The 26,592-nt window shown below is 35.6% G+C and overlaps 1 protein-coding gene across 9 annotated transcripts in view; it reads left to right on the top strand.

Annotated features, from left to right (window-relative positions):
- Nucleotides 1-26,592, top strand: part of faf (ubiquitin carboxyl-terminal hydrolase-like faf) — a 172,824-nt gene that overhangs the window by 79,880 nt on the left and 66,352 nt on the right. For 6 of the 9 annotated variants that reach the window (XM_081769869.1, XM_081769872.1, XM_081769871.1 and 3 more), the window contains exons 21-32: nt 648-802; nt 1,760-2,006; nt 4,700-4,916; nt 7,754-7,880; nt 8,269-8,422; nt 11,450-11,551; nt 11,711-11,860; nt 15,022-15,229; nt 19,169-19,434; nt 20,796-20,965; nt 23,071-23,244; nt 25,793-25,934. In XM_081769869.1, coding sequence (XP_081625995.1) covers nt 648-802; nt 1,760-2,006; nt 4,700-4,916; nt 7,754-7,880; nt 8,269-8,422; nt 11,450-11,551; nt 11,711-11,860; nt 15,022-15,229; nt 19,169-19,434; nt 20,796-20,965; nt 23,071-23,244; nt 25,793-25,934 — 2,112 coding nt within the window. The remainder of the gene's footprint in view (nt 1-647; nt 803-1,759; nt 2,007-4,699; nt 4,917-7,753; nt 7,881-8,268; nt 8,423-11,449; nt 11,552-11,710; nt 11,861-15,021; nt 15,230-19,168; nt 19,435-20,795; nt 20,966-23,070; nt 23,245-25,792; nt 25,935-26,592) is intronic. The other 3 variants (XM_081769876.1, XM_081769878.1, XM_081769877.1) reach the window with 1 other exon arrangement.

Below are 26,592 nucleotides of genomic sequence, written 5' to 3' on the forward strand. Positions count from 1 at the left end.
ACAATTTTTCTGAAAGGTTTCGGCCACTTTTTATGCTCGGCCTTGTATTTACTAACAATATGAGAATCCTGTAGACACTAACAATGTAAGAATAGGGTTCCTACTTTCAGGGAAGTCAGGGAAATTCAGGGGAAAAGACTGGAAATTAGGAAAAGTCAGGGAGATTTTATAAAATAAATATTTTTTCTAACATTAATTGTACACCAATTTTAGCTTAGCTAACCATTATAATACCTATTGATGGGACGAAAGTGGAACGTGCGTTTGAGCAATTGATTACTATTTGTCTCTATAGAATAAATGTTATATAATGTGAATATTCACCGTTAGTTATTCCTTAATTATACCAATTTTCAGTCTGGTGGAATAAATTTTAGAGCAGCTCTCGAATCGAACTTCATTGTTTTAAACATTTTTTTGGAGTTTTGATTTTAATAATTTAAGATATGTATCTTCGTGTCTCGTATTCCTGAAGTATAAATGGCAAATCTGAGCAAGAGAAGTCCCCCCCCCCCACTTAATTGTAATGAAAATTAGGAAAAGACCAGAAGTTTGTTCGAGTATATCCTTACGTCATAAAAATATATATATTAATGTGCGTACTGTTTTGTTGCTCTAATTAGTATTTGAAACTCATTATTTTTCAGGTGATGTATGCTCTTCTAATGCCAGCGTTGGATCCTTTATCAGAAAAAGCATTCGAGTTCCAGTTGAATTTCATTAAAAGTGGTGACGCTCCTGTTATTCTCGATATGCTGACAAAGAACAATTTCCTGCCCAATGCAGACGTTGCTACGAAAAGGTATGTATTTGAACATATTATTTTGTGCTCTCGAGTAATAAAGTGGGTGGCTCGAATGTAGTTGGAATATTCTTATGTAGGCTGTTCATCCATGTCTCATATGGCTTCGGTGTTGCAAGGGAACGTTTCGAATCTAATCAATTAAGTTACTTTCTGTGTAATGTTACAAGATGTCAAAGAAGTCTCCATATCCTTAGGTTTGAGTATCAGAACAATGTCCGTGTAATTTTAGTTGTGGCATTGATAACACTGTCTTCATGATCACAGGCATTAGTGTCTAGTATTCCTGCGTTCAAGCTCACGTGGAATATTTCAGTTGCTAAGCCATGACTGATGTGAAAGGTTGCAAATACATAGTTCAGAAACAGTTAGTAGTATGAATATGAGTGGACGAACGACCACAAACAGGGAATGACCGCGTTGAGAGATGGCTTTTGTAAGGACTCACCTCGTAAAGCAACCCTACTTGATTTCGAGAAACGTCCCGTTTGCTTCAGGAAGTGTCAAATGACTGGCAGGGTGGTCATCGTAAGACATACGTGGAAATATGTGCTGCCGTTGCTTGGTCAGTTGCGATCTTTTTGAGTAAACTGCTTCACAAAAGAGCAACTGAACTGAATATACCGTGTTGAACAATGCATGACTGTATTAAAATAATAATAATAATAATAATAATAATAATAATAATAATAATAATAATAATAATAATAATGCTTGAATCTTAACCAAATTTGAACACAAATTAATCACTTGAGCAAATGACATTGAGTGAAAAACCTACATATGCCGAAGTGGCAGTTGTAAACAAAATGATAAAATCAATTAACTTATGAAAATGTAAATTTTAATTAAACTGAAGTTTAAAACGAGTCTTCCTTTACATTTCAATATGCTTCCTATATTATCACTAAGCAATGTTGTATTTAAACTATGAAATTATTGTGTCTGTATTTTTAGGTCAGCATATTTCACTGTTTTGAAGATGTGCAAACTTCTATTAACTGTAATTGGTCATGTAATGGCACGTGTAGTGGATGACACTCACCAGACAGAATGTGGAGCACCGGATGGCAACGGAGGAACAGCAAATGTCCGAACTCCTTCAACTGTTCTTCGTCAGGCATTACATAGCATTCCAAATCAAAGTACGGAGTATGTTCTACGGAATGTTGCTGTGAAGCTTGCACAAAATCTTGCGGAACAGGTAATTAATCTATCTATCTATATTTTAAAAAAATAATATTTAAATAATATAATATTTAAAAAAAAACTTAAAAGATTATTTCTCATCGAATATAACGACTATTATTTTCCATCGGATGATCACTATATTTAATCGGCATTACCATAAATGTTCTTGTGAACATCTAAGAATTAACTAATACAGAGGAGTGTATCGTTCAAAGTTTCATTTTAAGATAAAGGAGTCAAACGTGAGTGCAAATTAATCATAAGTATGCTGTGGATAGTCAGAGCACGGAAGCTAAGAATCATTTATTCATCAATTTCGATCTCTCACGAGGTTATCTTTTTCGCAGATTTTTGCTTCAGATTTCTAAGACAATACACTCAATTTTCTGTTAGGCAAAGGATTATTGCCGGAAATGTATAGATGAGCTTTCTTGTATTATCTTGAAATGCTGATGAGCTAAATCTTCAAGTTTGGACTAAATATTTGAAATGCAAATATTGGGTACGTGCAAAAATTCCACCCGTTTTTAGTGAAGTACAGACCTCAGATAGCACTGTATCGTTAGTCGGGGTAACCTGAGAGCATCAATGGACATTGAGTGTGAACAGCTGTCAGACAACACAGTAACGTGTAGGTAAGGGTGTACTGTGTGAGACTAATAAGAAACACAGATACTGTTTACTTTTGAGTTCATTAAGATCAGTACTACAACTTCAGCGGATTGCAGTATGGTCTGACGCAGTTAACAATAGAGCATTTCGTCGCTAGTTCCGAAAGTTCAGGAGCGGAGACGGCCAAAGAAATACATGCAAACCGAACAGGAGTAAGTTCGAAAGCTTACTTAAAGCGCTGCGTCTCACCGCAAAATTCGATCATTCGGTTGCATTGCATGTCAGGTGGGTGCAACCTGTTTCCTTGATTTCCCGGTTGCAGAGATGTGGAGGCTGTAAGAACTGCACCACAGCTGTTTTTTGACTGCAGATCTTAGGACTTCTTTTGTGGCGTGGGATTCACCTCCCACATTCAGCAAGATGGCAAGAGGTCGTATAGATGGCAATGTCGGTTATGTATAATCCTAGGAGTCAATTACAGTTTGTTATTCGTACTTCTATTTGTACTCCAGAAACGGGATAACTTACGCACGTACCCAGTATTTGTGTTTCTGTATTAGCATAACACTCAATACGTCAGTCGCAATTAGGTAATAATAGCATATTTTCGTACCAACTGTGCCACATTTGTACTGGATCGTTGAAAATTTTTCAATTTTCGTTGGATGTTAAATCTTCGTGGATTATCAAAATGAGATTGAATTTAAATAAGTATAAATACAAATTGCTCTATAACACTTCGAGCAGAAGGGACACGGTGGCTCAGTGGTAGAGCGCTGACCTCTGGTGCGGGAGTCCGTCGTTTGATTCCAGACCAGGTAAGTCTGTGGTGGACAACATCGTGTCCGTGGGTTTTCTCGGTTACTCTTTTCCCCCCACATTCTCATTCTACCAATTCTTCCATCATTCACTTGTTTTAATTATAATTTCCCTTAACCTAAAGGAGGGATAATCGTGGGACGTTAAACTGTGGTATTTCATTTTCATATAAAACAGTTTGAAAATCACTCTCAATTCTTCTATAATTTTTACCAGGTACTCAAGCATTTATGAAGTATATAGGAAACATTAATATTATCACTATCCAGAAGAAAAAGATTGAAGAACCTAACATAGATAAAATTACTTATTTGTTTTTAAAAACGTTCTCTACTGACCCCACAGGAATATATTGTCGCTGCTTCTGGAAGAACCGCTATGTGTTAACACAACAACTTTTCAGGAGAAGCAAAAAACATTCCAAACTCTTAAAGTTTTGTCAGATATAAGGAAGCACTTGAAAAATATAATATAATTGGTTCTGCGTATATTATGCACTGGACATTGTTGTAGCTTGCTTCAACAGTATTACATTACTATTTTTGTGTTTACGTAGCACATGTCGGTTTATCTTTTGCGCCTTTATAAGCACATAGAGGATTTGTATACATTAATCAATACGTACGTGGTGAGAACTTAATGCCTTTAATTTTAATCTATTATTTTTTCATTGTTGTGGCTAAACAAACGAATATTCACTTATCACATCATAAGGGACGCTGCTTCACAGGTTTCAGCTTTATTTGCACGGCATAACTCATTTTCGACAAAAATGCCACGTAGCGGTTCTTCGAGGCGCAGCGACGATATTTGTCACAGGCCATAACTAGGGTAACCATTGAAGTGAAATTCGATTCCCGGCAGGATCTCATGTGGTTGGGATTCTACATTAATCAGAAGGTCCACGTCTCATATAGCCTCGCTGCTGAAAGGAACGTTAAATTCAAAATCAGCTCAACTCAACGGTGAAGTGATAAATTTGCGATAACGATTTTTGGAATCGTATCAGATTCATCCTAAATAGCTTTTATAAGAATAAAAAAAAGAAAAAAAAACTTAAGAATTTTTATTGACCTTAAGGGGTTAAACACACAACAGCGTGCATTTTGTGGTTTGGTGTAATCATCTTCTTAATGAACAAAGAAATAACAAAGCTGATGAAAGTAATAATCGTTAAGTAATTGATAAGAGGAGGCTTTTTCTTTGAGTGCTGGATCAAAATATTTGTATAGTTTGTGAATTACTCATTTTTGAGTCTTACTTTCTTGTTTTTAGATGGTGCTGACGACAAACGAAGGTGATCGCGCACGGCCTATGTTTATTCAGGCGTTATCATGGGAGTTACCTGACGCTGCTACGATTAAAGCTATTATTCGTTTAGCTTGGGCTGCAAGTAGCGGTAACTTACAATTACTTAATGCTTCACCAGAGGAGTTGCATCGTATGCATGATAAATCAGCTACCAAACTCCCTGATGGAGAAGATGTTCTAGGTAAGCTTCTATTACGAGTCCCCAAATCACAATTATAAAATAGTAATAATAAAGTTCTTAATATAAATTACGCTACAGTGCCGTTTAACCGAATCTCAATTTACCGAATTACCTGAATAACTTTCAAATACCCATTGACGCAACTGCTGCGCCAAGACGTAGTTCCTAATTAAGCTAGGAAAATAATTTTTGTATCAATGTGTTCCTGAAGGATGAAACTTCTCGCCTGTATGCATTTTGTGTGTGTGTGTGTGTGTGTGTGTGTGTGTGTGTGTGTGTGTGCGTGCGCGCGCAGGTGGGGAGTAAAGTTTTTTTTTTTTTTTTTCATCAGATATTTTAGGGGGCATTCCTCCCGTGGGGGTACTCATAAAAATTGGTATGTAAAGCAATGAAGTAGTTTACAACTTCAATACCCTGTATATGTACTTGTTGCTTATGTGGGGGGGGGGAGCAAAGTTTTTTTTTAGTTTAATACATAAATTACATTTATTTTCAGGACGATTCCATGTAAGATCAGATATCATTTCACTGAATTGGTCTAGAAGCATAATTCTTGTTGCTGCACACAATGTGTGCAGCAAAAATGATGTACACTCATGTCCAAAATTATTGTCGCATGTCTATAAATATGTTGGTGTATGAATATAATTTGATAACGAATTCGCCCGGTATTTCTTATAACGTTAGTATGTGTATAATCGGCAAAGACATGTATCTGGCAAATTTCATGTCAAAAGAGCAGTAAATAAGAACAATAAAACGAAAATAGAATTTTCTCGTCCATTAGGCAACATTTTATTTTACTCATTCTAATTTTCGTATGTATAATTATTTTCCTATGAAATTCACCACAAATATACATTTCCCGATTATACACACAGTATCAGTATTAAGATTACCCTGCAAAATAATTGTCAAATTATATTCTTACAAGAAGACAGTTATAGATATGCGACAATAATTTTGTATATGAATGTACATACAACGTGGCACAATGGTGGTGGTGGGAGAGGCAATGTGAAATTCAATGAATTTTTCTTCGACACATAACATTGTTTTGAATATTTCGTACATAAAACGAATTCATTACGTTTTTCTTTTTAGTAAAACACAAAAATTACATTTTCTTTGGCATATAAACACTCATAATAATTTTTTGTGAGAAGAGAGCAACTAACAAAGTGACTGCAGAAGTTGCCAGGGTCCCCAAATTCTATTTTTTCATATTTTTTAGGAACTTTTGTTTCTTCTACGAATAGGGCGGGTATTGCACATATGTTACTTCGTAGGAATCTGTATTCTATAAACTTATCAGTCATGACTCTGTGATAATTAAGGGGATCACCAGGGCCCTACGATTTCGTTCAGGGCCAAAACTTTTGACTAAGGCCCGGCACACACGTTACGATATACCTATTAGGTAAACCTCACCGGTATACCGAAAAGATACACGTGTGCAGGGTATAGCACACACACGCAACGGTAAACCTGAAGATTCTAACTCAAGTCGAGAGATGGCGAGCAAACAAGACGACGACCGACACTCCCTATTCAAGGAACTAGCCACAATTCACCTGAACACTGTACAAGTCTACCGGAGTAACTTACACACACGCTAATGTCTATACGCCTTCGCAGGTAGTAAAAATTGAATTTCGATTCTTCTTCGGTCGCCTGAACAGGTCGCTACGCCTGTGCTAATTGGCCTGCAGTGGCTGGCACACACGCTCCGGGTACCTGAACAGGTAAACCTCACTGGTATACCGGAACGTGTGTGTCGGGCCTAAGATTACATTAGAGTTATTGTTTGGTATCGGTGGCTCACTGTGTTTCTTTAGTTATCGACCTTTCCAAGGAAGAAGACATACCTGTTCGGAATTGAGCAACTGTTCTGAAGGGTCTTTTATGTAAATTAGCTGGAAACATTTATGGAACGATTTTCCAAAGATAACCATTTTAGTGTAGACTATTATGTGACGAATAATCATATTTAGATGGGAGGATTGAAGATAACTTGAATGAAGATAACTGATTTGATGTCCTAACTCAGGATTAATTGCGATGGGTTTGAATATATATTTACAAAGTAAAATTAGTCATAGGGTTTTTACCAGTATAAGTTTTTAGCGCCATAGAATTAACTTTGCGTATTATTATTATTATTATTATTATTATTATTATTATTATTATTATTATTATTATTATTATTGCTATTATTATTATTATTGCTATTGCTTAAGTGATATACTAGAAGATTTAAGCTTATTAACCCTCGGTGATAGACGCAGTCTTTTCCATTTTAAATTCTTACATAATCTATTACATGGAGGTTTCCTTATTGTAGAACCAGAAAATTTACGTGTATTGAGTCCTCGTATGTGCTTTGGGCCACTTTCTAAATTTTCTGTTTATAGCTGTATTGAGACAACTAATAAATTCCATTCTACTTTAGATCTATTCCGATCTGTTTTCTACCATTCGTCATCAGTTTTTTAAACTTGTTAATAGTTGTTAGTTTCGTTTGAGTGGGTGTCTTAAATATGCGTATATATTATTTTCATCTATATTAGTGTCTGTCCTTTTATATATACACAGTTTATTTCCTATGTTCATGCATTTGTTTTTTTTTTTACTATTACAGATACTACATGTTTATCTTTTATCACTGATGTATTTAGCATGTTTTTTTTTTTATTATTATTTTAGGTATAAGTTGTTTATTTTATATTTAGAATGTAACGCATTTTATTATACTCTGTATTATTCTAGACGCACTTGGCTGTCAATCTGTTGTTGCGAGTGATCGAGATATTAACGATCATTTGTTTATTTTTCAGTCTGTAAAGAAGCTCTGGAAGTGTTGACAGTTGCACTTGTTCTAAATCCAAAGACGTTAGAAAACCTCACAAAGGATAAAATATGGCATACATTTATCATTGACCTTCTCTTACTATGTAAGAACAGGTAAGTTGGGGAAGATCAAGTAGTAGATTAGATACTTTTGATATAAAATACACTGAAAATGGAGCTTATTGCAAAAAATGTCGTATATCCATTGAAAGTGTCATATCTCCGACAAAAATATAACCTCCGGGCATAGTGAGGGAGTTAGATACTATCTGGCTTACTTTATACATTTTTTTATTATTATTTTTCAGTATCCTTAAGTTATTTATTAAATTAAAAACAAAGTGCGGTGATCTTACGGAAAAGCCTTAACTTTGCCGCGTAAGCCATTAATAAATAAATAAATAAATAAATAATACTCAAATTATTATTGTACAAATTGTATATTTTGTTATGAGAACCAATATAAAATGTACTAACAATCATTTGTATCTTTTTATAATAGGTCGATACGTGTGGCTGCAGCAGAACAATTTCTTCTAATTTCAACGTGGTGTAGTGGAAGTCAACAACCTCTACAGTTCTGTATAACACTGTTGTTTACTTATCTTAATACTACTGTGATCGAGAATGCCAGAAATTCTCACGAGTACTTTCAGGTATGGCATCCTATTGTTTTCATTAAGCATATACAAGGTGTCTATCGGTCATGAAAGTCACGAAATTTAGCTTTCGTTTTTTTTTTTTAAGTATAGACTGGAAAATTTTGTTCTAAGAAACGTCAAAATTCACCACCAAAAATGTCTGGTCGGCTTTAGACGCTACCAAATTGCAAACAAAGCACGCTTGTATTGCATGCATGAAAATTCGGCCTAATTCGTACCCAAATTCGCTCTTGAGAATGTTAAGAAATGTTATGGTTTGGTAAAGTAAAGAAAAGATCACGAAGAATTTCAGTAGACACCCTAATACATTTTAATGGAAGTAACAATCCTTTGAGTTAAACACCTTGAATTTCTGCTGTTTTTGTGCTCGTGGTTTCTGCATCTCAAAAATACGGAAAGAAAAATTAAACAGTTTTTCTGTTGGAAGAAGTAGTTTGTCAGAACATGTTTATAGAAGATGCATGGTTGGTAAACCGATCATATCCTAATTTTCATTTGAAACTAAGAATTTTTCCCTTCTTTCTTATAATGTTAGATGAAAGTAATTCATCACAAAGAACTGGAACTACTGTAACAGCTTTGCATGAAATGGGATCAATGTACTGTTTTCCGGTGCAAAAAGAGAAATTTAGTTAAGGAAAATATTCTTTCGATGAATTATAACGATTGTGATCATGAGATGAGGGAAAGCTACCATTTTAGGGTAGAGAAAGCAATTATTGTTAAGGATCAACTTAAAAAAAAAAAAAAATCGTGTAGGGGCTTGGTCCTCTCTTGTGCTCAACGTTTAACGCTATTGCCTTTGGTGCGGGATATCTTGGTTCGGGATCGTAGGTGGTTCGGATGTAACGTTAAATCGTGTCTACGGTTGTGGTGTAGTACCAATAAGGTATCTTACCAACTGAGCAACTCGGGTTTTTCGATAAGGAAATCTCCCCCTCCCTCCGTTAAAAAAATGTTACTTTAATGAATAAAATATAATCCTTTTGAAATTGTTGATTTTACACAAGTACATACCTTAGCTCTTTTTCTATGTAGTTACTATGAAGCTTAAAACATTTTTGGTAGAGTGACACAAGCTTTCATAGACCTACTGTGTAAAAATCGGCCGCCTTAGACTTCAGCTAGTCGACAACTGATGTTCTGAGAATTGCTATTAAAACATTGGGAGGTAAGCCGCCTTTTCACGTGAAAGAACAAAAGAAACAAAAAGAATCGTTAGGGCCAAAGTTGGGACTAAATAAGGGGTGATTAGAGTTCCATCTATTTGAATCGTGTCAACATCACAAGCAGCTGTGCGTGGGCGGGCGTTATCATGAATCAGAAGCATTCCGGTTCGTAAGATTCCTTTTGATCGGTTTTGAATGCTACGTTGCAGATTAGACAGTGTTTCGTAATATAGATCTAGTGTGATGTTAGCTGCATTCTGTCCTTTTGCGTTCAGAAATCGGGTCACAGACCTCACTTCGCATTTGGTGGGATTTTGTATGACTTAAGTCATTTTATGCTATCTTATGGGAAGAAAAAAGGAAAAAGTTCAAACCTGAGTTCGATACACTTTTGGATACAGAAGGCACACTAGGCTATCCAGCTCTAGAAATTAGTCTTAAACCACGCAGCAGAATACTAATAACGCTAATTAAACAATAATCATAAGAAAAAAAAAAATAATAAAGAAAGGAAAAAAGGATCTCGATTGATTTCAATTTAAATTAGTTTAGAAGATCTTTGGCCTACTTGATAGACCTCGAGGTGTTTCTCTTAAAAAGAGTACAAGCAACACCCACGATCTGTCTTTGTTTAGCATCAAGCTTCACCAATTCAATGTATATTATTTCAGATCATTAGCTAAGGACAGAACTTAATGTTGAATATACAATGCAAATTACACTAATAAATGAACTAAATTGAACGTTAGTCATCAAGTAACCACTACAACAGCAGAACCTCCCCTTCTCGCGTGGGAAGGTTTTAAAAAGAAAAATCCTTGTAATTTGACAACGCTTTAAGATCTTCGTAGTTCTAGTCAGTTTAGATTTCTACAGTGAATGATATAACTTCAACACCAACCGTATCACAAGCATTTTGAACTAAACAAAACTTTTCATACAGCACAAAGTTTTTCACAGCCTGCTCAGCATTTGTGCTTTTATCGAAATAAAAGATTCGTAAAATGTAGAGCAGCTTCGCGGAAAGTTCTCTCATCTTTACGACGACGTTTAATTATAGAAGTCCCAATACTTTTTTGCACATTACCAACTTCAGCAGTCATATAACCTTAGACGTTGCCCTGAGATTTGGAACACTAACGCCATCTCATGCGTAAAAGGCTCAATACTTTTTCAATATTAGCGTGATATTAATTTTATTGAATTAAGACGAAATTGGTTTATACTTCCATTTCCTGTATGAAATACAACTTAATTCGTTTGTTTTTTCTCTTTTTCTTTCCCTGAAGAATTTTCTTTACTTCGGAATAATTTTCCTCAAGAAAAGAATAAATGTTCTTAATGTTACGATGGCAAAAGATACATGTGACAAACAGTTTGTTTTTGCGTTTAAGGTTGGATTAAAAGGCCAAGTTTTGCCGATAGATGTCACTACAGTTTTCGTTATATCTCTCATGTATTTTTTACCTTTCAGGAAAATTCACGATTTCTCCTACAAATTTCAATCTAGAGACTTCAAATCTTTAGAGAAGGAACTTCATAACCAATCGAAGGCAACAATCCGTGCCGAATTTTCTTCGTTGTTGAAATGGATATCGGAACCTTTAACAATGGAACTATTTCAACAATGAAAAATTCTAAATAAAAAATCGGGAATATGTTGAAATTTGTAAGAGAAATTGTAAATTTTCGTGAGACGTAAAAAATACGTGAGAGATACGGAGACTGTAGCGATATCTATCGGCAAAACTTGTCCGTTTACACCAACCTTAAATTGAAATTTTGAAAAGAATTATTACTTTTTTTTATTTTCGTTATATGTACTAATACTTTTTATTATTTTCACTTTCAGCTGCTTTGCAGATTACTAAATTATGCTGTAGTATCTGGATGTCCTTTGCCTACAGCCGAGAACCTGTTGAATAACGAAATTTCTTGGTTAAAGAAAGTTCGGGTAAGTACCCTCTAATTTATTTTTTTCTTCATGTTGTCTTCTGTAGTCCTTAAATCTATTCATTTATTCTGTCTGTTATGTTGAACGTTGTGTAAAGTAGTAGTTTAAAATTAGTTCTGTGGTTGTGTTTAACTAAAACATTTGATTGGATTCTTGCAGGAAAATGTGAAAGAAACCGGTGATAGTCAGGTTGACGAAGCTGTACTCGAAGGACATCTAGGAATAGCAAGGGAATTGCTTTCTTTTATGAGCTCTGAGAAGAAATACGAAATAGGGTCAGAGGAGAAAAAGGGCATTAATTTAATAAAGGTATGAAGTCAGATTAATTCTTCAAAAGCTGTTTAGTAGAAATTTTTAGTTTTAGATATAAAAGTAGAGAATTATAACTATATTATATATAAATTAACAGAAATTCCAGGAAGACGTTAATATATCCATGTTTCGCACGGGGGCTGTATTTGGAAGTCAACGCCTGTGAGAGTATCATCATCGATCTCAGCGACTGCGAAAACTATGGATTTGATATTAATATCGGTCATTTTGGGCTATTTTTTACATGGCTCGGTATTCCTCCGACTCCCGGCCCGCATCCGATTGTAACTAATTGGGGGCGCGGTGGCTCAGTGGTAGAGCGTTCACCTCCGGTGCTTGGGGTTCCTGGTTCGATCCCAGCTCTCGCCGTGTGGACTTTGTGGTGGACAAACATCGAGCTCGTGGGTTTTCTCGGGGTTCTCCCGTTTCCTCCCACTTTCTTCATTCCACCATTTCATTCATCTATCATCATCACCGTCTCCTTTAGCCTAACCGGCATAACTGTGGGACGTAAAATTTAAAGATTTCATTTCATTTTCGATTGTAACTAAATTTGCAAGTCATCGCTAATGGAAGTGTCATCATTGATTTCAGCGACCACGAAAACTATGGATTTGACACTAATATCGGTCATTTTCTACTACTTTTACATGTTCCGGTAAACGCTTCCCTGAGACCCCCTGGTTCGAATTTTGTCAAAAACTTTTAACTCTGGTCTGGAGCCTGGACCAAGGTATTCGTGACTAAAATTTGGTAACTCTCGGTCAATTTGTCTGGTTCCCAAGCCGGTTCCTGTAAACGGCTTCCCCCCCTTCAGATATACCCTGGTTCGAAATTTGAAAAAGGGGCTTCGTCTTGATCTGGGGCCTGGGCCAAGGTACCCCTGACCAAAACTTGGTAACTCTCGTCGGTCCACTCGTCTGGTCCCCAGGTCGCACACAGACAGACAGACAAACACACAAACTCTTTATTTTATTTATATTAGATAAGATATATATTTCGATTATGGGTAACTTTTTTTTCGCATATTTGTTCACGATAAAAACACACTGCTCTACATGCACGAGGTCGCCATCTTATGTGACGTCACGTATGTATTGCCATATAACCAGAACAAAAGTTTGAGTTACTGATTTCAGTTAGCTCATGTATCCAGTGAATACATGTATCGTTTCTGTACGTGTTTCCTGTAGGGAATTATTCGTGTTGTTTAAGTCCATTTGATGCAACTTGTCCTTTTTGACAATTGCTTTCTTCTGTTTTTTTTTTTTCCTTTCTGCACGTGGTCATAACAATCAGGCAAGAAGAACTGTTTCTATGGCAACAGCACGTTCAACCAATTATAGTGGCTCATTTCTCTCGCTCTGCAGTGGTAAACATTCCACCCTTTCCGCACGTTGCGAATTTTGAATATGAACAAATGCATATTGTTTTAGTCGAATGACAACTTGAGTAGTGGACTGCTGATTATTGAGAGTATTCTTTTTAGTTGTCTTTTTGAGTTATTTAATTTTATAAAACTGAGATTTACTTGCAGTGAATAATTTCGTGTTTCAATACCTGACGCAAAAGCTGGCAGCACAGCATTGGGCACTACTTGCGCGCAGCGAGCTGTCAGAAAGGAAAGTAGTATCAATTGCAGTATAGTATTTAATAAGCATCTCACTAGGAACTTTTGCGGCTACTTGTCTCCTGCAAACCGCATGACACTATGTGAACATAGCCCGCAACTACTTACACCAGAAAGAGCCACGATAGTGTCAGAGCAAAAACGGTAAGAGGTATAAGGAGGCGGTTTTATGCAGTCTATTCAGCGTTCCAAGAATAGTTTCCGTTTTATTTGTTAACCCTCTATTTAGACCGAAAGGAGTTCAAATTAGTCATTTCCAGTTTCAACATTTATCGCCGTAAAACAAAAATGGTGTTAGCTACAAGCGGTTTTCTGCAAGCTGTTCAGAGTCTCAAGAGAACATATAATTACAACCTGTAACACTACCCAGCCCGGAAGTAGTTGAAATTTACTACTTCCGCTTGAATACTGCTTTTCGTAGTACGAAAATGGTAAGTAATATCGAGATGTGATTTTTTTTTTGCAATCGATTCAGCTACCCAAGAATAGGTTCCGTCTTCTTCGTTAATCCTCTATTCCAACCGAAAGTTGTTCAATGTAACCATTTACGCTTTCAACATTTAGGACAAATTGATGATAGATAGCAACAGACGATTTTCTGTAATCGATTCAAGGTGTCAAGAGAATATATGATCACAATCCACAATATTCTACCAAAACCGGAAGGTTGAAATGCAGTACTACTTCCGGTTTCAATACTGATTTCCGTATAGCAAAGTCGGTAGGAGACATCAAAATGCAGTTTCGTTTTTGTAATCGATTCAGCGTCCCAAGACTAGGTTCTATCTCATCCTGTACCGAAAGTGGTTCAAATTAGCAATTTCGGATTTCAACATTTATTGCCATAGAACAAAAAATGCTAATAGATAGCGATAAGCTGTTTTCTGCTATCGTTTCAGGATGTCAAGAGAACGTACCATTAAGACTTACAACCCTCTACCAAACCGGAATTAGTTGAAATTCAGTATTTCCAGTTTCAGTATAGATTCCGTAGAGCAAAATCTGTAAACTATGGAGATGCAGTTTTGTTGCAACCGTTTCAGCTTCCCGAAATGGAAGTTTTCTCTCTCTCTTTTTTTTTTTTGTTTTTTTCCTAACCCTCTATTCAACCCGGAAATGGTTCAGATTAACCATTTTTTGTTTTTTATCTTGATCGGCATAGAATGAAAACAGTAAGTGATAGTGAGTAATGGCTTTTCGATATGGATTCGGCGTCTAACTAACAGGTTCTATCTTTGATCTTATTAATCTATTGCAACCAGCAGTTATAAAGATACTACTTTTAAGTTTAAATACTAAATTCGCATAGTTCAGAAGTCTACCCTAGTTTCACACTGTGAGACAAAACTCATTTGTTTCAATTTTAAGAATGTCATTCTACACTTTTTTCGTGTGCTCAGTTGAGAAGTAAAGTTTAAACTCTTGTTAACTCTTCTTTTGAATACTTCACTATTGCAGACCTTGTGCGCTTTTTAAAGCTACTATAGCGACAAATCTACAAATTTTATTTATTTATTTTTCATTGCAGGAATTGGTGGAGGATTTCATTTTCCCAGCATCTAAAATGATGTTGCATTTGCAGCGCACTGGAGAATTGCCTGCTGAGCAGGCGATCCCTGTATGTATTACTCCGCTGACTGTGAATGCAGCATTTGATCTCCTTGTAGGGTTGTGTGCAGGCTGTGTTGCTAATTTGAAACTAGTCGTCCATATGCTCACAGATATGTTTTATTCAGGTAATTAAAATGTGGTTAGAATTATTTCTGAACCTAAAATAAGTAATGAAACTCTTGCACAATAATACTGACCTGGATATGTTCCTAAGACATGTTTACTACTTGTTTTTCAGTTTCTCATTAACATTAATATGCCAACAGTGTTTCGCCAAGAAAATTACTGTATTTAACTGCATATAGTTTTTACTTTCGGGCGACAATACAACAAAGCAGTGGTTCTCAACCTTTTTTGACTGACGATACACTTTACTGAACACCCATGAGACTGCGGCACGCTTACTTGATTTCTTATTAATAACAACATAAATTATAGTAGTGTAAGACTATATATTTCTATAAAGTAGTGACTCTTATGTATTACTAAGCATTGTTGCTGTCACTAGAGGCGCTGACTGCTACAGTCAATCTCAAAATTGATTTTAACTAATTAATTAATGTGTATCATTTTAAAATTCTGCGACGTCTTATGAGACTGCGTGACACATCAATCTGTCGCGACGTACTTGTTGAGAACCACTAAAACAAAGTATGGTGATGGTTAAAAAAAAAAAAAAAAAAATTGAGATAACAATAGATTGACACGTTTCATGACCCCTACATACCGAAAAAATGATTTTTCGATGTCCGTTTGTCCTGATATGCACTCGAGTAGAGACCATAACGTTCAACTTACTGCACCAAATTTTAAACTTGAGTTTATATATATATATATGTATATATGAAATTATACATAGTTTGTAAATTTTCTTCCTACCTCCAGAAATATAGTTACTGAAGGGTGAAAATAAACTTTTTTCCCCTCGAAAACTGCTCTATTTTGTTTATTTTCCTAAGAAATATTTCATTAAGAACCCTATAGTATAGAATGGGAAAATCCAGAAGAGACAGTTTACTCTTAAGGGTTAGTTTTTCTTGGATGTATATAATTAAATACAAAGCTGTTATTTGCTGAGCAAAACAATATATTTTTACATCAAAACCTAAATACTTGTGACAGTTTCGCCAACTAACTCTGGCTTTCTGGCTTCATCAGACACTATGAGATACAGGAGCAATGTACAATCTCATATTTTATAATTAATTTTAACTTAAATAGTACAGTTTCAAGTCTTTATAAATTAGTTGATACTGAAAAATATATGAAAGGCATTTTACCATAGAGAATTTCGTTATCAGCTTGAGTATGGAAATATATATTCTAAAATTTGATGTGTTGCCATTGAAGTACAACTATGTAACATGTGATTAGAATAACTATCACGATTTAAGCTTAATACTTCCCAATGAAAGGCAGTTAGAATTTTGCCTGAATATTGATGAGAAATTGAAATTGAAATATAATAATAATAATAATAATAATAATAATAATAATATAGGAACAATCCAGGTCAGTATTGTATACTTGTTTTTTTTTTTTTTTATTGTTGAGTAGTAATAAAACATTTGTTTATAAAATTCAGTCTCCTTTTCGTGCTTCGTAAAAACATATAGGTATGTGTATTGAAAATCATGTTTTAAGCAGAATGATTAGTCGCAGTTCAGTGTTAGAAGTTACAGGTTTTAAGAAGTAGTGGAACTGACTTAAGTGTACAAGTTACATTCAGTTTTGAAGTTGTAATGTATTCGATGAACTTGTCATTTTTATCGATGAACCTGTTTTTACTAACCTTTTATAGTCCTTCAGACTGACTGATAGAACGTATTTTAATACATGCTCCAATGTGCAAGTATTCACATATTTGTATTAATGCAGAATAAATTCCGGTATTTCGGATACAGGCTCTAGTATCCTTTGACCAGGATAAGTAAGACTTAATACTTTTGTATCTTGAGTTTTTCACATGCTTATTGCTTGTGTATCAGTGGACATTTTGAAAATTGTATACCTTGTATCGTATTTTTATGTACAGTATAATCCAATCCAGCCACTTAACCCCTCCCTAAATGGATGTTTTGTGTAGAGTACACTCCCACTTACTTAACGTACTGCAGCTGTTATTTTTATTTTTGAAGCCTGTGTAGAAGTATTGCATCCATCACTAATCTTGGTTTAACTTCGTCAATTTGGATTCCGATTGCATTCTATTGTTGCCATCTTTTGCTTCCAAACTAGTAGTAATCTGATCATGGAGTTACACAAAACATTAAGATTGGCTTTCTGGAGGTTTATATATATAAAGAAGATTTTGATATATTCTCTTTGTAGATACAAAGACTGTTTCGTAATGTTTTATAAAAACTAGCTGAACCTGCGCTCTACACAGCGCATCATTCGCACATGAGCATAAATCTCCTTCTCATTCTTCACAACATATGTACATGTCCCAAGTGAAAGACGTCTTGATCAAAAAAAAAAAAAATCGGCAAATGGTATCATAAAGGGGAGATTTTTTCGATTATTTTTTTTCTCAATATCGCACAGTTTGCAAGATTTGACCCTACTTCCGGTTGGAGTTTCTAATTCATGTATGACCAGTGTTTTCTTACTTCTTGCATGCAGTATGTAGTAAGCAAATACATTACATATACAATTAATTATAATGTCAGTTATATATGGTATTCATTGGGCAAAACACTCAAAAAATAAAGATTGATCTTAGACTCGAGAAATGGTTATCCTTTCTTTTTCATTATTATTTGGCCATGAAACAAACGCCTGAGACATATACAACCCCAATATCAACAATGTGGTGTTGGAATGTATAACGCATAGGATATGATGCTTTAGTTTTTTGTAAATTAACTCTTCAAGTGTACCCTAAAAAAATGTAATAAAGAAATAATGGCCATGTTCTTTTTTTTTTTTAATATTCAATTAGAACTGGACAATTACGCAAAATTTAGATTCCATAACCTACGGAATCCCCTTAGGTTATGGCAGCCTACTGGGATGTAGGCAAGGTAGTACACCTTCGTTCAGAACAATCTCAGGAGCAGGTGTAGGTTAAGCGATCAGTGGCCAACTGACACTTCTTTCCTCATCGGGTTCATTTTTATAGCTGATTTCTGGGTGGCTCGTTCCTCCTAGGGTCCCGTCGTCCTGGTTTTGTGTGTATCGTCTGTTGTACTGATGTTTGTAAACAATAGTACATGTTACATAGATAACATATGCTCGCACAGAAAGCTCTCTCTCTCTCTCTCTCTCTCTCTCTATATATATATATATATATATATATATATATATATAATATACAGTTATGTAGAAAGTAGGAAAACTCGGAGAATAAAGAAATTTATGCACAAGAGTGTATACAATTTAATTTTTGTTAATACAATTGGTAAATTAATGATGTGTTCCATTTCTTCATTTAGATCATCTGGTAAGATTATCAATCTGATGCTATAATGAACATATTGATCCAAATGCTTGCTTTAACTTTCTATGGATGTCCCGATTTTCTCGGAAAAAAACATTCGGATTAATATGTTCGTTAGAATATACAGATAGGTAACGTCACCAGAGGATCTATATGAAGAAATAGCACATCATTGACTTAGGTATTATTAATAGTTATAATAGGCATACCATGGGAGGGTGACAGCTAAGAGCGTTCAATATTGTAGAGAATTTCAATAATGAAAAAAAAAAAAAAAACATAAATAATTGGGAAAGTGGGTTTCCTTACTGGTTTTCCCTAGTTGTCACTACGTAAAATTGTATTAAATCACAATGTAAAAATAAGTAAAACCACCTAGAAATTGGAAAAGGTATCTGAGCCAATGCAAAAATTAAAGTAATAACGATGTGGAGATGCAAGATACAAGATACCAAATGTATCCTAGTCAAAGGATACTCGAGTATGTATCCGAAATAACGGAAGTTTATTCTAGTTAATAAATACAAACCCTTCAGATGTTTATTTACTGAATCTCTCACTAATATTATAAGCTGTGCATTTCGATTTCTAGATTCAAATGCTGTATGTGTTATACTTTTAGAATACTTGTGTTGGAAAATTAGGAATTCCGTCCTTTTTCCAGAGAGGGATGAACCGTTGGTGGAATGGGATTACCTACCTCCTGTTGGGCCTCGACCGAGTAAAGGGTTTGTGGGTTTGAAGAACGCTGGTGCTACTTGTTACATGAATTCAGTTCTCCAGCAGCTATATATGGTTGAAAGCATACGCGTTGGGATACTTGCAGCAGAGGGAGCTGCCACAGACTTGAATGAAGATTTCAGTGGGGAAGAACGATTAGAAGGGGAGGTAAGTTAGTTCATAGTTCAAGTTCAAATATTGAACTTGTATATTTACCTTGATTGAAAGCACTGCTATAGTTATTGGTACAGGGTGTACCAGAAGTAGTGACTCATCTTTTGAGTGCTCAGTACATTTTTATTATAAACAAGAATGACATGAAACAAAATTGTAGGTACAGAGGAATGATGTGAAAATCAAGTGCCTAACTACTATTCTCCATTTGGAGGTCCACCTGGTGGCCATTAACATCGATGCATGCCTGCATTCGGAGACACACATTTCTGCACGCATCTCGGCACATCTGAACGGGAATGTTGTTGAATTCCTCGGTGATTCCCGCCGTCAATTCCGCACATTTGGATTATCAGGACACCAGTACACACAGTTGTGACGGTTCACTGATCCTGACACATGGAACTTTGCCTCGTCCGTCCAGACTACGTGGTTCTTGAAGTCGGGATTTTTCTCCACCGTCCGTAGGTACTACTCAGCAAACTCGATACGGCGATCGGGATCGTCCTCATCGAGTGCGTGAAGCAGATAGGGATGATACGGGCACAGTTTCAGATCCTTGAGAACCCTGGCAACAGATGACTTCGGGATATTTAAGGTGCGGGACAATCGTCGAATCTATTTCGACTTGTGCGGTGACCTTGCAAAATCCCCCTGTATCCGAGCCGCATTCGCAGAATTGTTGACGGACCTAGGCCTATCCCGGCCTCTTGGCGTCAATTACACTACCAGTGGTATCAAAAGCTTTTTTTTACCCTTGTTATCGTCTTCCGCTGAGGCGCAGGATCACCATACAGCTCCTTCATTCGTCGCCGGACTTCGTAACGTTGTGTGTTTTAGAAAACAGGCGAACGCATTGGACACGTTTAACAAGCGTCAGGCGAGCCGCCCTCTTGCAGTGTTGCCAACTGAAAGAAAAAGGTAAAAACACCAATACACCACAATACAAACAAAAGAAGAAACAAACATGATCATCAATCATACAGCCTAACCTATCTAACAAGAAGTGAGTCGGTACTTCTGGGACACCCTGTAAGAACTCTTAAGTTGTAGCCAATCTGTCTCAAAGTTAAGCATGGGATGTTTACTATTAAAGACAGTCAGCTTCAGTTACTGATTGCGCTTCTCGCTATTAACGTGCTCTTTCTCTAAGACATGCAGTTTCTTTAAAATTTGAAACCGGTGTATTCCGACGCATTTTTCTTCCTTTACTTATTGTATTTAGATCCACAACATTATGAGTAGTTGTCAACGAACATATCGAAACTAACCTTCTACTCTGCACGGGATAATCAGTCAATCTCTTTGAATATGATCTATTGAACTGGTAAAAAATATTTCGTTTTTTATTTCAGGGTAATTTGGAATCAAATGAAAATGAATGCAATGATGAGAAGTCTGCTGTCGAAGAATCTCGAAAGGAATACAATATTGGGATTTTGAAACAAGTTCAAGCTATTTTTGGTCATTTAGCGTACAGTAGGCTTCAATACTACGTACCTCGTGGTCTGTGGAAACATTTCAAGTAAGTTAAATTGCTTCTGAAGCTGTTTATGCATGAATGACAGAGAATAAATGTTAATGACATTTGGTAATATCAGCGGTGTTAACTTGAGTCTTTCATAAATTTCAATGAAGATCTTAGGCTTCGTGGAAATATTCTGAAATTTCTTTAGTATTAATTATGTGGAAAATGAAACTATCAATACATTATTTTGAACTATTGTTAGAATCTAAACTAGCGAGTTCGAGTTCACTTTACAACTGATTCAAGAACATGAGTCGTCAGTATTAATAATGTGTAGCTGCTATGAACATTTGTTACATATATAATATGTGTGTGTGTGTTAAATGTGTTTAACATATATGTTATGTTAAACACGGACGTATGCCAATCTCATCGACACAGGTAAACAGCTAAAGTGTTTGAAATTAATTTTTGAATGAAGCAGCTGACTCGAACTGGGTTTTTGTCATTTTCATTAAAATGTGTATCCTATGGGAGGATGGGAATTGAACAGGTACGTTGATAATTGAAGGAAGATGGAACTCGGTATATTAAAGTCCTTATTGAAAATAATTTGACATGTGCGCCAAAAACCGTTGAACCGTTTAAAATGAATTTCTAAACATAGTTTGCACTGAGGTTGACCTAGTGTTTATCATTAGTCGTACATTTTGATAACAGACTTAGTAACAGATAAGCTATTAAAGTGAAATTAGTATTAAGGCGTACCCCCATCAATTCTTTCGTTATGACACCAGCAAGAGGACAGCACACACTATAGTTAATGAAATACAATAACCTAGTCAGTAATTCATCTGTATTTTAAATATATTTCTGCAGGTTCACACTTACCTTAAAAATGGGAGAAAATCAGGAAAATTACAATGAGTCAGGGAAATATTCTAAAGTATATCGAAAGTCAGGGAAATGTGGTGTACTTCATGGAAGAGTCATGGCCACAGAAAGTTTGAAGATCCCTTCTAAGAATAAAGACATGTTCAAAATGATGATAAGAAAAAGGCTGAAAAACGTTATCTGTAGAAATAAAGAAAGCTAAGGAGTGCCTGGAAGGTTTTAGAACTGTTTTTGAAACCCGAGTATTCGGCTCGCGACTATCCAGCCTAGTTTTCTCTTATCGCAATTAAATGAAGAAGACAAAGTGTTAACATTGGCAGCAGTGCCAAGGCATTGGAAGCGGGCGTCTGCTACGATCCTCCTACGTGCCGTGTGCAAAATACAAGTTGTGACAGGAAAAGAGCAGCGTCCTGCTTCTTGTTCATTGTTTCGTCAGTGTGTAACGGACCTCGATACAGTACGCTTGCCAATGTTCCTGATTATAACTGTACAGTACTGGATTCGTAAATTGTTTTTGGGGTATGCTTAATGTTTTTTAAAGTGTACTACAGTAAGCTCTGGCCTATCTGGCTTTTTTTGATATCCGGCTTGCCCTTCAGCCACATTAGGCCAGATACTCGGTAGTCTACTGTAATTCAAGAATTCAGATATTGCAGATGTAAAGAAAAGGTTTTTTTGTTTGTTTGTTTGCTTGTTTCTTTGTTTGTTCTAGATAACCAAGGAAATAGGCCAAATAATATTATGTGGTTACTTGTTTTATGATTGTATTTAGAACGGCAAGGTGTTAAAAATATCTTTAGTGCAGGGAATTTGACTCATAAGTATTTACAGTAAGAAAGTAAGCTTATACAGTATTTAAGAAATAAACAACAGTGTTGGATGGTTATGGAGCTGAAGAAGCCTGATTAACCGATAGTTTTTTCTAACCTAACCATAAATAATAGTAGTGTGTCAGGGAAAATTTATTTAGTCATGAAAATTCAGGAAAGTCAATACTAAATTTTATGTGAGCCCTGTTCTGTTAATGTTTTTCGAGTTTATGTACTTTTTACTATAGAAGGTTAAATAGTACCTTAACATACAGGAAATTTGTAGTTAGTGGAAATATGTATTAGTTTCACTTAGAGAATAGTACAAGTATTATGCAGAACTTTATAAAACATATTACTTAAACTGGTGTATTTCGCTTCGCTAGTAATCACAAATTTCGGAATTCTGTGTGCCGCTATTATTGTTGTCCCTTACAACGGTTTGTCTTGTTTTTTCAGATTGCAAGGAGAGCCTGTAAATCTGCGAGAACAGCAAGATGCTGTAGAGTTCTTCATGAGCCTAGTTGAGAGTATAGACGAAGCTCTGAAGGCGTTGGGTCAAGAGCAAATCATGGGCAAAATCCTCGGGGGTTCATATTCTGACCAGAAAATCTGCAAAGGGTGTCCTCACAGGTTTGTATTTCTTTCTAATTGAATTTTTACAGGGAAACTAATTTTCTTACGTAACACGAAAGTTGCTGAAAAAGTTTCGGTAAATTACTACTAACAATGAGGCTAGTATTCCACTAATATAAAATTCGGAAGGAATAGGCCTTTCTGTATTTTAAATTATCCTTGATTGTTTGTTTAAGACGATTAGTTTATTTTACAGAAGGTTGAAGGAGTACGTTTTTGTGAGAAATGAAAATTTTTCGTGAACAGTTTAGAGAAGCGATTTTTTAAGATTTCAGATGTAGTTTCACCGAAACAAAGCATCAAACGACTCCATTTGACTTTCGGAAATGAAGCACCATGCAATAGGACTGTAAGCAGAATGTCTTACAGGTCACGAAAAAGTCACTAAATCAGAAAACTGTCATGAAAGTCAAGAAATTTAGCTTTTGGGTCATTATTTTTTCTCTATACAAATATAAGTATAGACTGGAAAATTTTGTTCTATAAAACGTCAAAATTCATCGCCAGTAATGTCTATGGTCGGCTTTAGACGCTACCGAATCACAAGCAAAGCACACTTCTATCGCATGAATGAAAATTCGGCCTGATTCGCACCCAAATTCGCTCTTGAGATTGTCGTTCGGCTGGCATCATTGAGCAGTGACGATGCAAATCGCATCGCATGTCCGAAACCACCTACGCATCTAACCAGTTTATTCAACTGTGAGATCGTCCAGGGATTATCTGGGAACAAACAGACGCATATGTCCATGGTGATTTTCTCGTTGGAATAGTTAACGATTTAAAAACTTTGTTACGAAGATAAGAAAGCAGAATTCCTCCGTTACCCGTTCAAAATGGGATTTTCCCTAATCATCCTCTGCATGAAACACTCGTTTTCATACTGTGCTGTACATATATTTGCATCTTATTGTATTATGATTATCTTCCATAATTGAAAAAACACAACAGAGGCTGGATTTTACTATTTTTCACTTTAAATTAATTTATTTCGGAATTTGATTTAAATCAACGATTTTTATTTTAAAAAAATCAAGTGATTTAAATCAGACTGATTTAAATCAATCCACCCTGGTTAATGCGGTTTGAAATTCTAAAATATTTCTTTTTTCCATATATTGTAAGTAGTGATTGCATGAATCAAACGATATTTTCGTTCGCTATAATCTAGTTTGCAATTATGAAAGGAGAGTGTAAGGTTACTCTTACTGCAACCTCGCCCCTCCCACCCACTTTTCTGTATATTTTTGGAAATTAAATTGCTAAGATCGAGTATTCTGTCAGGCCATGAATCCACTTTCGATTAAGAAGAATCATTTCATTGACTCCTCGCAAATGTCAATTTTGCAGCATAATGTGTGTTTCGTTTTTACTACATTGTTCATACAATTAGTTTATCATTTTACTTGTACTTTTCCAATTCAGGAGATATGTACTATGAATAATATGTAATTGTGATTTTAGTTTTATATTAAAAGTTGATAATTTGATGTATGGTTACTGTACTGATACCATTTCATTCAGAATGCTCCATATTCTTATACATATGAGAGATCATCAGACAAAAGCGAAAATTTTATCCCTTAAAAAGATTTACTGCAAACTTCAGTGTTAAAATATTGTTCACCTACATAGCCAGAAGTGGGCTGCGCCATGTAATTTGATTCCGAGTGGACTCCTTTTATTGTTAGCCAGAGAGTAAATAAAGTTGTTTGCAAACGAACGTAAACCGATTAGAGAGTGGGTTAATATTTTATTCTATGAACAGTGCTTTATATTACTTCCTGAGAGATTATACCCAGTAGTCATTAAGAAATTAAGAATGAGAATAACATTGGAATAACTTGTTTTGATTAGATTGGATTAGTACAGACTTAGAGTACAAGAGCGAACTTCTTTTTCTGCAGGATGAGCTATGAGCCTTTTCTTTCGTGAATTAACTATTTTCTAAACATGGCAGAAAAGATATATTAACAGCGGATGGTATGAAGGGAGTTCTGGGAGGATGTGTGTCATGTCCTGTTCATTGAAGATATTGTCTGATATTCGTTTGGCGGAACTAAAACATCTCTTGGAAATTCTAATCAGAACGGACGATTGCAAGATTGAAATCCGTAACTTCCCAATTGTGATACAAGAACGGCATCCAAGCTTAACAGGGTCTTTATTCCCCCCATTTACGGTATCCAAGCTTAACAGGTCTCTATCCCTCCCTCCCCCTTCCTTGACTGTTTTGAATTTTTACAGCCGTAGGTCACATTAATGAGTTCAAGTCCCAAATTCTTCATTTTATGGTTTAGTGCCGAGTTAAAGGTACAAATACCAAACGAATGAATGAACGGATTAGGAGATTAGGTGGAGTGATTACCGAAATGGCTGGGCGATGTGTGCAGAAAACTTCCACTCCAGAACACGACTACGAAACTGTAAGTTCTAATGATAAGGTTGTAATTCTGCATTTGAGATATCTTTCCTCTCATGTTAAACTATATTAGAAATAAAAGTATTATACATTTTTTAACGTAGTTTTCTATTTTCCTTTTAGGTACTCCAAAGAAGAGCCATTCAGTGTAATTAGTGTAGATATTAGGAATCATAGTAATTTGCTGGACTCTCTCGAACAGTATGTTAAAGGGGAATTGTTGGAAGGGGCAGATGCATATCATTGTGAAAAGTGTAACAAAAAGGTATGTGCACAAATATTTGTTTTTTTACACCGTATAAAATTGTACATAGTGAACTTAAATGTTTGTTTTTGTATGATCGAAAAGTATTAGAGGCACGAATTTTTCGCAATGCGCGATAAAACGAAATGCTTCAGAATTAAGTAATTTTCAGTTTCTTGACGTTTTATGATATTCTATGTGTGTTTTCATTGGTTTCTGTTGCGCGATAAAACGCGAAATTTTAAAAAATACGCGATATAAAGCGAAATTTTTGAAAATAAGTTTTCATTACTTTAAAAACGCTAGTTTTCCGCTGACAAAACGGTAGAACGTGGCATGAAGTGTGCATATTGGGAGATTAGGACACGATTATAGGGAACATGTTGCCCGTTAGCTATCACCATCGCAGCTAGATGGTAAGTTTCGAAATGATGATTGTTTGAAGTTTGTTGTAAATGCACTTACATATGTGTGGCTTCCAACAAGCAATGCCAATTGTGAGAGATTTTTTTAAACAATGGACTGATAATAAGTGACAAACATACAACAATGAAGAAGGAAAATGTGGAAACATGTAGCATGCTTATGTTTAATACTTTAATGTAACTTGTGCCTATGTGTTTTCAGAAGACAGCAAAACTTTCCTACCCATAGTAAGTTTAGTTACTGATATTCCTGT

The sequence above is a fragment of the Thermobia domestica genome, chromosome 8 (assembly GCF_964235325.1).
Source record: "Thermobia domestica chromosome 8, izTheDome1.hap1.1, whole genome shotgun sequence".
In the NCBI taxonomy this organism is placed as follows: Eukaryota; Metazoa; Arthropoda; class Insecta; order Zygentoma; family Lepismatidae; genus Thermobia; species Thermobia domestica.